Here is a 15,568-nt window from a genome sequence, read left to right on the forward strand (position 1 = left end):
GAGCTTTATCTATTTTGTATCGTCCTCTTTTGCTTTTAGGGAAAGTGCCAATATTGTGTTGTCTGTTCTAGTGACGATGTGATGTGACATTAAAATCTCTCTGATGAACACAACGCATTCCTGAAGCCACTTGTAGTCAACTTGTGTGTGTGTGTATGTGTTTGTGCATGGCTACATTTCACAGGATTCTGATGTCGGGTCACGACTAGCAGCCAGCTGAGGTTTGGCCGAGGATTGATGCTATCTGCTTGGCTGCTGGTTGGCAGATAAATCGGGGTAGAGAGCGAGCAGATGATGGCATTGGCATACAGATAAGAAGCAGGGAGGGAAGGAGAGTGATGGCCGATGACGAAACAGGGATGGAAGAGAAGGGTCGGAACGGAAGAGAAGCAGAAAGGGAGGGTGGTGCTATGTCCGGGCAGCTGGCTGATAAAAACCCATGGTCTGAACTGTCATTATGCGTAATAACTACCTGTCCGACACACCAGCTCTGACACTCTTCTTTCTGGTTCTATCCTCCTCTATTATCCTCATCCTTTGCCTCCTGCTTTCACCCTTTGTTGCTTTGTCTCTCCATCACAACGAACGAGCAACCCCCGACATAGCGCCCATTCATTAAAATCCTCACTGGCACGCTGCGCAGATGGAGACTTCTAATGAAAACAAATGCCCCAGAGTTGGACATTCCACCGAGGGTACTATGGTGATATTATGATGAGGATAAAAAAAACTCTTCAGATCTTCAACCAGCTGCAGTTTTAAAAGGAAAGGTGCATGTATTCACTGGCCTGGGACCAAGTACATATTAATACCATAGATGTGAGTCATCCGCTGGAGAAAATCAATTAAAACCAATTAAACTCACACATGTTTAAAAATGGTGAAATGTAAGTTTACTGCAGTGCAGATGTACATGTGCAGCCGACACAGAGAATCACCTGCAAAAGTTGTTCTTTTAGGTATTTTTTATCCTGTAATTGGATTCTGGCCATGTTTTAATAGTATGTATGACACACACACACACACACACACACATCAACATATACAGGCATACATACAGATATATAAGAAGCTTGTTCGTAGGTTTAAGGTTATTATTTTAAATTATTTATACTTTTACAGTTTACACTACAACATCTATTCAGCTTTAATAACTTATAAGACCCACACTACAGATTGTATATTAAAAAAAAAATAGGTCCAGTTTATAGAGTTATGATTTATGTAAACTAAAAACCTATAAATCATTTGAGACCAGTATTAAATATAACATATGATGTCATCGACAGTTTTTTTTCATCTGCATTTTTACTTTAAACCTTTTAGTAACTTTTTCTCATAATACTTGTAATGGAGAATATTTACTCTATTTCAAGTAAAGCATGTTTTCTTCTTATTTGTACACAGATTTCATTCTGTTTTCTCTCTTCCATGCTCTCTCTGTCTTTTCATTCCTCTCCAGCTCAACGTTTTACAGAAACTGTAACTCTGGTCAGGGCGAGCCACTCTATGTGGTTTATTACAGTGTACGTGTGTGTGTGTGAATGTGTGTGAGTGTATGTGTGTGTGTGTGTGCGCGTGCACAGCTACAGGAGAGAAGGGCGGCAGTTCTGGCAGGGTTTCATGAATCATAAACACCCAGAGCTCTGTGAGACGTGGTCTGTGAAATACAGACAGTTAAAGCAGCTAATGAGTTGGGGGTGAGACCTGCCCAGAATGAAACACTGTGCTAACCCTCAGACACACTCTCTTGTGGTGGAAGTTATTTGCAGATATTAACCACAACCACACAAACACTGAGGCGATGGTGTAAACTCTGCAAAGCACAAATGAAAGTCTGGACAAGCATGTGTGTGTGAACCGGCCATTGGTGAGTGTGTGGGAGGAGGGAGGAAACCTTTCCATGCGTCTGATCAGGTGGTTCAATCCGTTTTTATTCATTGTAACGAGCTCACACGATTTATAATATATTTCATTTTAATGTTTAAAAAAAGGCCATTAAAAAAAAACAGTACAGAAAAGTGAGAATGTGCAAATACATATCACTGCAGTGTTCCCAGTCAATTTGTCTTCATTGTTCTTCCCCTCTCCTGGATTCATGTGTCCCCTCTGTCTTTCCACGCCCCCCCGCCTGCTCTATCACTTTGATCAGCTGCAGGTGAACTCGCTGCAGCTCTGTTGCTATGGCGACCAGGGCCCGTTCCATCGTGGCCATGTCCAGCGGGGGAGTTACTTCCTGCTCCTTCAGGCCTGATGGGATGAGAACTGCCCCCAAACCTCCGGGTCTTGGTGTCGGCTGGTGTCTGGTCCTGGTGTCTGTCGGCCCTGATGATGCCGCTCTGTGACCTCTGCCAGCAGACGTGACCTTCTCCTCATGTCTGCTGTGCAGGAGCATCTGCATGGTGGCGTTCAACCTCCTCTCCCTCGCGGCCTCCTCCTGCCTGAGCTCCATCAAACCTCGCCACAGCCCGAGACTCGCCTGCTCCGCTTGGGCCCGACACGCCGACTCCACGCTGGGTACGCACTGCTGGCAGGTCCCCCTGGCCATCTTCCCCACCTGCGCTCCGAGAGAGACCAGTCCTCCACGGCACTGGTCCAGAGACGCCAGCAACATTAGCTGCCTCATGTGTGAGTCCTCCAGAGCGATGAAGAGCTTGTCCCAGCGAGAGAGACCTTCAGGCTGGCATGGTGCAGGCTGAGACTCGGCTGTGGACAACAACCACAAGGACGCATCACTTATAAAGTCGAATAGACAACTACAAGGTTGTTAACATTTATATAAACCAATTTTAACCGAATATTATCAGAGCAGTTACTGGTTGTTGTACTTAAATTTAGTGGAAGAAAGCAACTGGAATAATAGGGTGAAATTTGAGTGGAAATGAGAATTTTTTTTTCAAAGAATACAGCATTGGGATATAAAAGGTTATGGTACAAATGGATTTCATAACAAGGCTACAATGAGGTCATAAAAGAACAAATATCTCCAAAGCAAAGACCACGGAACTCAAAGTAGCAGCAAAGTAGTTTTGGTGATGGAAAATTAAAGCAAAGTACATAAATCTTGGAATAGTACGTTACTTAGTTAATAATTTACTCACAACTTCTTCAGAGAGTACAACTATTTACTCCATAACTGACACGAGCAGTTAAATGGTAGCCCAGTGACTATAAATGATTTAGCCGACCAACGTTCTATGGATTGACGACAGCATGAGTCAAGATGAAGAAGATTCTCTAGAGTGATGGAAAAGGTTCAATACACCAAACAGCATAGTCTCCATACACGTGCTTTCTACCACTGTCTATACACATTTAAAAAAAAAAAGTAAGAACAGGAAATAATTCCATTGCTGGTTGATTGATACATCAATTACAATGTCAATCACAAGCTGTATTTATGAAGTTTTTTTGGAATAAACATACAGTAGACATATGTAATAAGACAGAAACCTACACAATACAGTGGTTTCACACCAAAGACAACTATCACATATGGCATTCAATATACTTGAGGAAAGTATTTTAATCTTCTATTTTTAATTAGAAAAAGGGTTTGTGATTTTAAAGCTTTATGTAATTTAAATTCAATTTACGAAAAACACACTATTAAAGCAATTTTTCCCCCATAGCTTGGTTTATTTTGCGTTAATGTTCCACAAATTGGCACTATAATTTAAGTAGTTTGGTGTGATATGAGAGCAGAGATCTTTTTTAATAAGTAAACCCCTTCTGGGATCTAAAGACGTTTCATCTGCACAAATAAATTGCACATTACAGAGTTTGTAACTTTGTTATACGGAAATGGAAGTAGATCAAGAAGGAAGCCTTGCGGGACACCAGTGTTACAATCCAAATCTAATAAAGCACTTTGAATGAATCTTACAGCTTGATTAAATCAGGCAAGGAAATCAGAGATGCTTTTTTCACAATGAGGCATATGTTCAACCAAGCACAAAACAGAACTACAGCAGAAATAAAGGAAACTCACCCTCCTGCTGGTCCTGAGAGATCTCATTGTCATACTCGTCTGCATAGTTCCCTTCATACTCAACCTCATTCTCACATAAGGACGAAGCCACGAGCACACACAGCACGTGACAGATCCTGAACACGTGCATGAGGAAGCTTTGGCAAGAATATCGCAAAAATAATCTGTTAATAATTTCGGAAGTCCTCTCTGACCCTCCTTCACTGTATGTAAAGCTCTTCACACTGAGCCAACTGTTGTGGGTGCTGACTTATAAACTCTGCAAGAGGGAAGAAGGAGGGTGAGTGAGGGAGGGAGGGTGGGACAGATGTGGGGGGGCTGTTGTGTAGGTTGGGTGAGTAATGCTTCGGTGGAGGCACTTTGTTACAAGTCAAGCTGAATGGGAATTAGGGGCATTGTGAGGAAAGAGGGAGAAATACAGGGGAACAGGGAAAACTGAGGTAAAAGAAATTCAGAATTTATGTTAAATACTAACGACAACAGACAGGAGCATGTACGTATCTTTTACCTTTCCACTCTCATTCACTCAGGGTCACAGAAAACACAGTTGAATTATTCGGAGACCTGTAAAGTAGCCAGGCTGTCAGTGTGAGGTCAAGATATACGACATGCAATCTCAACCAGACGAATGAAAAAACCCTCTAGTCAGTTAAATCAATTTTTTGTATTTTTCACTCTATATGTAATTCGATTTTTGTGCTTCGGAGAAGTTCATGAGTTCAAGGTGCTCGCTTTATTTTTGGGGATATAAGATGGGACAACACTTTAAAATGCTGTTCCATGTTGTACATGCAGAAATACAAAGAAAAATAACTAAAACTGAATAAGAAAATTAAGAAAAATGAGATATAGAGAATGATAATAAGAAAAAATTCTTCAGCAGACGCAACAGTGAAAGAAATTTGATTTAAATATTAAATTTAATATATAAGCCTATATTTAGAGGCCCAACCACAAATGTGCTACAAACTAACTCTCTTTAGAAATCCCTACAAATGGGACCTTCTTTTGTCATTCCAGGAAACAAACCATTGTTCCGTCCTTCATTTTTTCTATTTGCAGAGTCACCTCCACTCATACTTACAATGTTTCCAGGACATTTCAATCAGCACTTTAGCTCAGTCTGGCTTTTTAACCTCTTGACTGATGACTCAGAGTCACTCCCTGCTCGGCGGGTCGACATCAAATCCCCTAAACTAAAAGTTGCAACGTTGCAGAATCAGGATCATGATTTAAACTTACAGTGACTATGTTTTACCACTTGAGATGAAATGCAGTTGCTATAGCAACACAGGGAAATGTGCTTTCTGGCTGTGGTCGTATTCTGCTGCCTGGTTACACTGTTGATTAGACATTCAGCGAAGATGACTCAGCAGATTTCCTCGTCTCACTTAGGAAAAATTATCTCATTCTCATAGACAACAGTGCTCCGATGAACAGGTGTTGGGGTTAAGTAGCAGAAACAGGACAAGTCAAGGTCAGAGGAAAGACCTTGACCTTCCTTCTCCCTGCAGACGTCCAGACTGAGCTCCCAGCAGCACATGTCAGCACGTCTGCCAGTGACTATGTCTGGTGTTGTCCAGCTCACAGGCTATAATCGTAGCACGGGGACTAATTGAAGCAGGAGCTGGCAGGTTTATCTCAGGAAAAGGGGAGAACCTGCAGAGGAAGAGACGAAGAAGGGATGGAAATGGAGAGGTGGATTGTTGCCACTGAAGGAAAGAGGATATTTGCGTAAAGTTTCCTTTCCTCCCTGAACTATAAATACCTCACAGTGGACATGAGTGTGTGTGAACTCCAGGGCTCAGCTCCATAAAATGCCTGTAACAAGGATCCCTCCAGGAAATCTATACATTTGAGTTAAAAGTTAATGGTGCATAGAGACAAACAGCTCATCTTTCCTCTTCGGTGTCCGTCTCACGTATTTTTCCTCCTATTATTCTCTCTCTGTTTACATTTGATCGATATGTGACTTGTTGAAGGAAACTACGATCTTCATGTTAATCAATATCTGGTCTAATATGTATTCAATAAGGCCTATTGGTTACAGTGCAGACCCTTCACACGTTAGATCTGTTCTCTCTCATATCCGAAGAATACACAATTTGTGTGATCCAGATTTAAATGTTATGTCCTCCCGTCTCTTGAATTGGGTTCCCCTACAAACCTAGAAGTCTAGTTTCCATTGCATCTTTAAAGGAATTGAATAAGACGGAACAAAATCCCAAATATCCTGCAGGACAGAGGAGCTGCATTTATCAGCAGCCGCCAGACGCTGTTTGTGAGGGGGAGGACTGATTTGAGAAGAGCAGAAAAAGAAAACAACGAGTAGAGAAAGGAAGATAGGAAGGGAAAAGACGGAGGAATAGAGGTGATAAAAGTTGGGTGTTGTGGAAAGTACAACACAAATTTGAATCAGTCCAGAGAGAGAACAGGTCCTGGATTCTGGGTTGTCCCGATGAAACCAGAGATGCGAGGGGAAACTGGGACAGTGGGTGATGTCAGTCGACTTTACGCCGGCTAAAACACAGACGCTTTGAAACAGCAACAGCACTTCACTTATGAACAAACCACAAACTGACACTAATGCTCTAAAGTGAGCCAACGCAGGCCAGCTTCACCAGAGCTGTGTGGTGGTGTCGGGTGTTTCCCTTTCTGTCCCCAATATACGAGAGAAAAACTATGGAGACATGAAAATACAGCAAACAGCCAAACAATGAAATAATTGTAAGGAATATATTTATAAATATGAATTCATAATGGTGTATAACTGATGAATGTCTTGATGATTACAATATATTACTGAAAACAGCTGAGTAAGGCCTCTGACTGTGTGGATCTTGCTGATACAAAGGTTCATCAGTAGGCTAACGGTCAGTAGTCACCAGTGCAAATCAGTAAGCATGTGTTAAACGGCAATAGTGTACTAAATGGAGTTCCACAAGGCTCCGTGCTTGGTCTGCTTTTATTTTGAAAGCAAAAGGAGCCAAAACTAACTTATCTTCTAACTTTTTGCCTGGTGCCATCAAGGGATCAGCATTTCTATTTCTCTACTACTTTACTGTTTGACTAAATACCTCAAATGTATTGACACCCCCATCGGGCTTTAGCTGTTCTTTGTTCAAAGTATGCAGAGCTTGAGAGCAGTGTGACAAACCCCCAGCATTGATGCTATAAAGCTATTCTGAAGCCATTCTGGGTATTTTAATACTACTTACTAAGTTCATTTATTTTTGTTTAATCTTTCTATCAGTCTCAGATCACAAGACTTATTCTATATCTGCTGTCTAACCCTAATTTATGACTCTATAAGTTGAGATAACAACCAACCACATTTTCTCCTTCAGCCATTTGGAATAGTTGGCAAAAAGAATGTGAACCGACATTTTCATTTCAAGAAGAAGTTTTTATTATCCTAGTTATAGCTGATTGTCATTGTTTTAATTTACTCTGCTGTCTCCTCAACCCTGTCTCGAGATAATTGATCCTGTGATTTGGTGTGACTCAAATAAAACTCAAATAATCTCATAAAACAATAAACTGCACCTATCTATGTATAGATATAATATCTGTCTGTGTCCCCCTCAGGTATAGAAATGTAATTATAACTCTCCCAGCTTCATTCATCAGCTCTCATAACTCACTCATCTCAACCAGTGTGCAAAACACGACTCCAGCTTCCCCTTCCTTCCTGGATCACACGAGCACCAGAGAGAGAGATGCTGCATTTGATGACAGGTTCTTGGAAATGATACAAAAAAATAAGCTGGGTCTGTGTCGAGGACCATCAGTGAGGCAGAGGAACCCTGATGAGCAGCGAGGGACGGAGCGAGGGGAATCTATTCTTGTTTGGCTGAGTCATGAGGAAAGCTGCGGGGACGAAACCCAGTTGAATCTGTCTTTAAGCACTGACTGCACCTCCTGTGAGGCCCCCTCTGGAAACCCAGGGCTGATATAGTGGTGTAATATAAGAGTTTATGATGTTATTGAAGCACGGGCCTCCGGACTTTACTGAAATCAATATCACATAACCTGGGTTTTATCGATCTAATCAATCTTTACAGCCGCGGACTGGAGGGGGGGGGGGGGGAGAAAGTGGGAGCAGGAAACGGTAGAAACACACTTTGCAAGTGGTTTTCGGGGTTGTGTTTCAATGTGTGTGGGTTAGCTAAAGGGCTTGTGGTGTGTATCGTACATGACCATACATCATAAAGGGTTGTGTGGTTATAATAGTGAAGCGTGCCAAGCTTCACCACAAGATTTACAGTGTTGGGATGGTGTTAATTAGTGAGATGTGATATATGTGAACACTTGATCTTAACCTGGATAGAGCATGTATGTGTGTGTGTGAGTGTGTGTCTGTGTGAGTGTGTGTCTGTGTGTCTGTGTGAGCGTGTGTATATATATCAGGGAACGACAAGCAGGAGATTTAAACGATAAAAATAACACAAACACCTCAGCTGGATAACAAATACCACACCTCAATGGACACGACGTCACAGTTGGCAGATTTATTTGCACACGTTCAGATTCATACATTGAAAACTCTCCCTGACGTCGACTGCGTGTTCGCGTAGATTCAAACTGACACAGAGCAGCACTGACGCTCTGCGGGAACCCACACACATCTTTACAAACTGGGTCAAACAGCACAGAGCTCAGTCAGTGATTACGTCAGAGGAGCCGATGCTACAGGAACATGTTTCCCGTCCAGGGTCTCCAGAGTGGATCCACACCACGGTGGAGAGGGGCTGCCCTCACTGAGAAAATCAACAACATCTGGTTTTGGAAACTTTTACACATTTCACCTAATGGGGGCTTGGGGGGGGGGGTGTTGTGGAGGTGGGAGTGTGATTTGACATGTGCACGGGGGGGACACACCCAGAGTCCAGAGTAGGAACAAGGAGGAATATCTTTGCATCATGCAAAAGCATAAAGATCCTGTTCACTCCGGGTGTTTTGTCGCCTTGGGGGCTCCGCCACACACACACACACACACACACACACACACACACACACACACACACACACACACACACACACACACACACACACACACACACACACACACACACACACACACACACACACACACACACACACACAATTATGGAAAATGACCTCAACTCGTACAAAGTCACACACACTTCTTTCTAAAGGTGTTGTGTGTTTGGGGCTGAGCTTTTAAACACAAGTGACGGGTTGCACACGGGTCACAGACAGACATGAACACACACACATGAATTCACGTATTCACACAAACACATATACACACTTGGCACGGTGAAAGATTAGTTGTCCTCTGTTCATTTAAATGAGTGAAACATAATTTTTTTAGACATCTGTGTGTTACAGTCGCACACTGCAGACGTAACACACTCAGTCCGACCTCGACTTGCAGCCTGAGGCCGGTTTCCTCTTCTACGACGACACAGGACTGACACTCAACAGTCATTATGCTTGCACAACATTAATAATACATGAATGATCCTACTGGCACTAGGAGAATAAGCACTTTTACAACCACTTTGCAGTAACGTCCCTATGGGATTAATTAAAGCTTCTTTTTTTCCAAACCACACATGATAATATTTGAGTATCTGCATCGTTCTGATCCCGTCTGTTTCCTCAGCTCTACCATGTCTGTTATTATACCACTGGTGTGAATTCAGCTGAACCTCCATCACAGTGATTCCCAGCTGACGAGCTTCAGTCTCTACTCAACCACATCCTGACTGGCGGAGGCTGGCCCCTCCTGGACGTCTTCTCCTTTAATGGCGGGCTGCTCATCATTACCCGTTTCATCAGTAGTTTGGGGCTCATCTGCCACGGCACTGGTTTTCATGGTTTCACGCGACACTGTATTTGCAGCCTGAGGTTGTGAAGGTGAAGAGGAGGTTGTCGTCGCTGCGTGACCTGAACCATCAGCCACTGCAGCTGAAGACTCGAGAGTCGTCCCCTGGGTTGTTGTGTGGACGCCGACTGTCCTGTTGGCCGCTGAGCGCTGAGCTGTTGTGTTGTTGTCTGAGTCTGAAGCACAGACATGGAGAGATGCCTTATTGGCCGCTGCATGGTTACTGATCTCATGGCTGTCACTTGACTGATTGTTGTTGTTGTTGTTGTTATTGTTGTTATTTGTCGGGTCCAGGGGCTGAGTGTGCACAGATGAACCTGTTGTTGTTTTGTCTGTGACTGATGACGGACGTTCAGTCCACGAGTCCTGATCGAAGTCTGGAATTTGTTGGACGACCACGGGAATCCGAGTGACCTGGTTTGATCCACTGGGCTCGGTGGCCACTTGGCTGCTTGTTGACGGCTGATTACTTATTTCTGAGAGCCAGTTGTTGGAGCAGAGAACCGCGGGGATGCTGCGAGAAGAAACAAAATCATGACTAGTTGTTAGTGGCAGTAATTATTAGTTGATTGACATTTTTTCTACCTAATTTTGCTCATATTCATGCTTTGTTTAAAATTTGAAGTTCTTAAGTACACGTGCTAATTAAATAATGAGAAAATACACATTATTGATTAACTTTTTTAAATAATTAACCAATAGTCGTGTCTCCTGGTTTGACATCCTCATTTTCTACTTTAAACTTAACGTGTGAAAACAACTTAAATTCCGAATTCAGATAAAAAAAACATAAACTGAAATCCGTAATAAGTTGTGAGAGTCTTGAGTTGTGTGAAGATGTATTTTTTGTTGAAGTAAACCGGACTGCACAGACCTCCCCAGTTGTTTCTGCAGCCCCTGAGCATGCTGGTTGCACTGGTCATAGAAACAAGCCTGAGCCTCCACGAAGTCCGTGAGACTCCGCATGTGGTTGGTCTGAAAAAACAAAGCAAGACAAATAAAACACGAGGCAGATGGTGGGACTGAGGATTTAAAAACATTTAAAGTGTGTGTGTGTGTGTGTGTGTGTGTGTGTGTGTGTGTGATGTGTGTGTGCACGTACGTGAGTGTTGTGGATTCCTTCCAGAAGCTGCCTTGTGATTTCTGACTGTCGATCGAACAGACTCTGAAAGATTCTCAGCTCCATCTCTGCCTACACACACAGACACACAGCAACACACACACAGACACACACACAGACACACACATACTAATCATCTTTCCAATTACATCCACATTTCAGCAGCTTTGTGTCTGGAAATTTCCCATTAGCCGTAAAAAGTCTCAATCAACTAAACAATAGAAAGCTAAATGTTATTGCCACCGTCAGGACCATATTCAGCTCTCCATCCTGACTGGCCCCTGCACCACCATGCCTTCGCTTCCATATTCAAATTATGGATATTGTGTGCACAGGAAGATGAACATGAACTGACCTGCGTGATCTGCTGTGCCCACACCTGTGCAGAGGACAGAGACAGAGGAGAACAGGACATGTACTCAGTGACCAAACATCCAGTTCAGGGCGTCTTATCTTTGTGTCTGTGTGTCCAGCCACTGACCTTCAGCCATTTGACCCGCATGAAGCTGAACATGTAGGAGACGTGAGACATGTAGGCATCGTCCAGCGGGTTTGCGTTTAGGTTCTGATGAAAAGAATGAATAAAAAAATGTATTAAAGAAAAACTGATGTGTACTTTGAAGGCTACATTTTGAGATAACCCACTGGGACTCACTCGGGACTCCTGATCGGCCTCGTGGGCTTTCTTCAGTCGGCTTTTAGCGATGTCCAAGTCCAGACGCTTGTTCAGCAACAACCTGCGCTCATCCTACCAACAAGTCACAACAGAAACAAACATGGAAAGAGATATAGATTATTTTATTTAAATGCCATGATGTACAGGCTATTGGTGTGTGTACTAGTGGGCTTTACTTGTATGGTTCTGTGTTCCCCCTCAGTGAAACTCCTCAGAGGGGTGAGGAAGTGGATGTTCGTGCTTTGGACAAACTTTCTCTCTGCGTCGCTGAGCTGCTTCTGAACCTCTCCACACCTCAGCAGGGCCGTTCCTAAATACACAACACACTATAGTTTAAAAAGCAACACACTCAGGTACATAGACAAACTGCTAAGACCACACAATTTGTCACCACAACGATATTCAGAAGAATTAGCTCTCACCATAGGGAGTGTTGGACCCAAGCTCCAGCCCGGCCTGGGTCATTTCATTACCCAGAACCTCGAGGGCACGAGGCCGAAGTGGGGCGCTCCATTCAAGATGCTCATACAGCCGGTCCTCCAGTCGTGCTCCTGTTCATCAGAGGTCAGGGGTCAAATCAGGTATAAGGGTTTTCATTTCGGAAATCCAACAAACGTATCTTTGGTGTTTTCTGTATTTATTTAGAAGAATTCAGAAGTGTCCAATGACCTCTGGATGCCTATATTTTACCCAGTAGGTTTTATTTTACATTCCTTTCTATAATGATCTAAATATACAAAAATTAACACTTAATATTGAAAAGTAGTTTCCCTTATTTTATATCACACTGACAGAACATGAAGAGCAGAACAGTAGACAGCTGCCTGCAAATTGCCGGTCCTTCCCATAAGCCCATGCATAATAGGTAAATGTAAAGTAAACAAAAAGGATTGTGCAGAAGAACTAAGAGCCCTCAGTCGATAGAAAAAACCACGTGCACGATCATTGTTTCTGGCAGCTGAACACTCTCCTCATTTGATAGATTACAGGTCACGTCCACTCATAATTCCATTAGCTGAGGTAATTGGATTCAAAGAGGCAAAAGCAAAACCAGACCTATTCATCTGAGCAGGACAGTAACAGGCAGGGCAAACAGAAGGGCACGAGGGAGATGGATTGTGGGAGAGCAAATAAATGTGAAGTATGGAGTCCCAGATGAAAAGATTTTAAGGTCATGCGTCAGTAGTTTAACCACAGACAGAGAAGCATCAGATCTAGTGTTCACTTGATGGCAGAGGCCACAGCAGGCTCTGGTTTGAAGGGGACAGGTGACATTGGGCAGTAGATTATCTTTATTTACAGTATCTCGTACACAAGTATCATGAGGAGGTTTAATTTGGTTTCAAATTAGATGATATGATTCCTTATTGAAATCAAAGTACCCCAAATCACGTTTAATTACCCCTGCATAAATACTAGGGGGAGACATTTGATGTTGTGTTTTTCCTCTGCAGAGAGTTATGAAAGATTAGTATAATAAGTATTTTTATTACAAGAGGTTTATCCAGAATGTTTTCTCAATGTAAAAAAAACACAAATACCCTGTCTAGGTCAGTGTAGAGGCAATGATGTATGCTTTTTTATTAAATACTCATTAAATAAATAGAAGAAAACAGCAATAATAATTGTTTGTGTTGAATGTTTGTCTCCCAAAGACCGACCTCGATATTAATAAACACTGGTGTCTCACCGGTGCTCGGCTGCAGCACCACCTCAGTCTGGGAGATGATCTTGTCCGTGCAGGTCTTGGTGGCGTCTGCCAGTACCAGCAGCTCCTCCAGACCTGGGCCCAGATCTGTCTTGTCCGCCTGGCCGATCGTCTCCCCTGTGTACTGGAGCGGACCAACAGAACAACATTAAAGCCTGAACCAATCTATTCACTGATAAGAGTGGAGCAACAGGCAACAGTCACACACACAACCAGATACACACGTATATATTCTCCAAGGTCTGAGGTGGGCTGGCAGCATTCAGGGCCCTGCCTAAGAGCCCATGATGCTTAAATACATATATACATAGAATTCTGTGGCTTGATTTAAGTGGCCCTTAGGGAAGGCCCCTAATGATACAAGCCTACCTCAAACACAAGAGCTTACATTATTAACATTATTCATTATTAACATTAACACTAAATTTACCTCTGGATGAACAATTATAATTAAATAAAAACAAATACACAGAAGGCTGGGGTTTGATTTCGGATTGATAGATAGAAACTAAATAAGGATAGATAGATAGATACTAAATAAGGATAGATAGATAGATACTAAATAAGGATAGATAGATCGATAGATAGACAAATAAGGATAGATAGATAGATAGATACTAAATAAGGATAGATAGATACTAAATAAGGATAGATAGATAGATACTAAATAAGGATAGATAGATAGATAGATAGATAGATACTAAATAAGGATAGATAGATACTAAATAAGGATAGATAGATAGATACTAAATAAGGATAGATAGATAGATAGATAGATAGATAGATACTAAATAAGGATAGATAGATCCATAGATAGATAGATGATAGATGGATACTAAATAAGGATAGATAGATATATAGATACTAAATAAGGATAGATAGAGAAAGATGGATATATAGATATACTAAATTAGGATAGATAAACAGATAGATAGCTACTCAATATGTATAGATGTATTAATAGATGATATATACTAAATAAGTATAGATAGATATATTGTAAATAAGGATACATAGATACTAAATAAATAGTGTTTATGACTTATTGTTATCACTATAGGATCTAACGAGGATCCTTATGAATCACTGGCAGTGATTTTGTGTCATTCTTCTAGACACAAACGCATTACATCCCTGTTAGAGAACCACAGATCCCAGTTTAGTTCAAAGTCACCAGTACCAGTACCATCACCTGAGCGGGACTCGATCTTTACCTGGATCGCTCTGTTGATGAACTGACCAGCGTCCGCCGCCAGCCGCGTGAGATCCATCACATCGTCCGCCAAGGTCGCGCTCCGTCCCCGGTGCTCCGCTGTCAACAGCCCGGTGAACAACCACCGACTGTCCGACGGTCCACAGGCGTCACCATGGCCTCAACCCTCCGCCCGGGATACGGTTCTCTACCAGCGGCTCTGTCGTGTTGTTGACGGTTTATCCTGCAGCCATGTTACTGACGGTTTCTTCTGTCAAGCTCCCGGTGTTCACTGCATCACAGCTTCTCTCTTCCGGTGCTGGAATATCTTAAATATTATGCAAAATATAATAGACTGCCGTTTCAAACGATGGGTTTTCCAGAATAGAAATGTCTTGCATCTAGTTGTTATTCTATAAAAGGCTAAATATGGACGTCAGCGCTCATAAGATCGTGTGAAAAACAAACTAAAACCTCTGGCAAGAGAAGATAACCCTTCGTTTCCGGGTTTCAAAATAAAAGCATAATCTCCACACGCGTGCAATTCAACGACTAAAACCTGCAGAAAAAACTGCAAGTCAGAGGCAGAATAAGACTGATCACTCAGGAAAACTGTGTGCGGTGATAACAGCTCTAAGAAAACATAGACTGAAGCTCTTTAACAGCCAGTAAAGTCGATTATCTGATTGCACGGTTCACAGGTCAGTTGTTCTCTTGGTCTTGCTGCAGAATAAAAACATTCAGGAAGGTCAACCGATGCCATTTAAAAATGATAAACATGAAAGCCAGCTCTCATGAAATAGTGTTTAAAACTATAAAAAATCCCAAATCCTCGAGATATAGATAACCGTTGACTTCCAGAAATTTTCTAAATAAAGGGATAATCTCTACATGCCTGTGCAATTCAAAAACTAAACGTGCAGGAAAAACAAGCAAATTAGCTGCAGAGTCCAAACTAAATATCCAGTGCAATTTGCTGTGGTAAAGACAGCTGCTATAGAATTTGAATGCATCTTATTTATCAGTC

At 42.2% G+C, this 15,568-nt stretch overlaps 1 protein-coding gene across 1 annotated transcript; it reads right to left on the reverse strand.

Moving 5' to 3' along the window:
* Positions 1-8,849: 8,849 nt before the first annotated feature.
* LOC128451031 (endophilin-B1) lies at positions 8,850-14,538 on the reverse strand. Its single transcript, XM_053434804.1, has 10 exons — positions 14,530-14,538; positions 13,332-13,473; positions 12,064-12,192; positions 11,818-11,951; positions 11,621-11,713; positions 11,447-11,530; positions 11,321-11,344; positions 10,948-11,037; positions 10,720-10,820; positions 8,850-10,359 (listed from the first exon to the last, which is right to left on the reverse strand). Exons 1-10 carry the CDS (start codon positions 14,536-14,538, stop codon positions 9,708-9,710), a joined length of 1,458 nt encoding a protein of 485 aa, XP_053290779.1. The 3' UTR covers positions 8,850-9,707.
* Positions 14,539-15,568: the final 1,030 nt, after the last annotated feature.

This window comes from Pleuronectes platessa, chromosome 11, assembly GCF_947347685.1.
Source record: "Pleuronectes platessa chromosome 11, fPlePla1.1, whole genome shotgun sequence".
Classification (NCBI taxonomy): domain Eukaryota; kingdom Metazoa; phylum Chordata; class Actinopteri; order Pleuronectiformes; family Pleuronectidae; genus Pleuronectes; species Pleuronectes platessa.

Coding starts and splice junctions, on each gene's coding strand:
- LOC128451031 (XM_053434804.1), bottom strand. Junction 12,193..13,331: donor GGTGCTGCAGCCGAGCACCG/GTGAGACACCAG, acceptor TCTGATGAACAG/GAGCACGACTGGAGGACCGG. Junction 11,952..12,063: donor TGGGTCCAACACTCCCTATG/GTGAGAGCTAAT, acceptor TTGTGTATTTAG/GAACGGCCCTGCTGAGGTGT.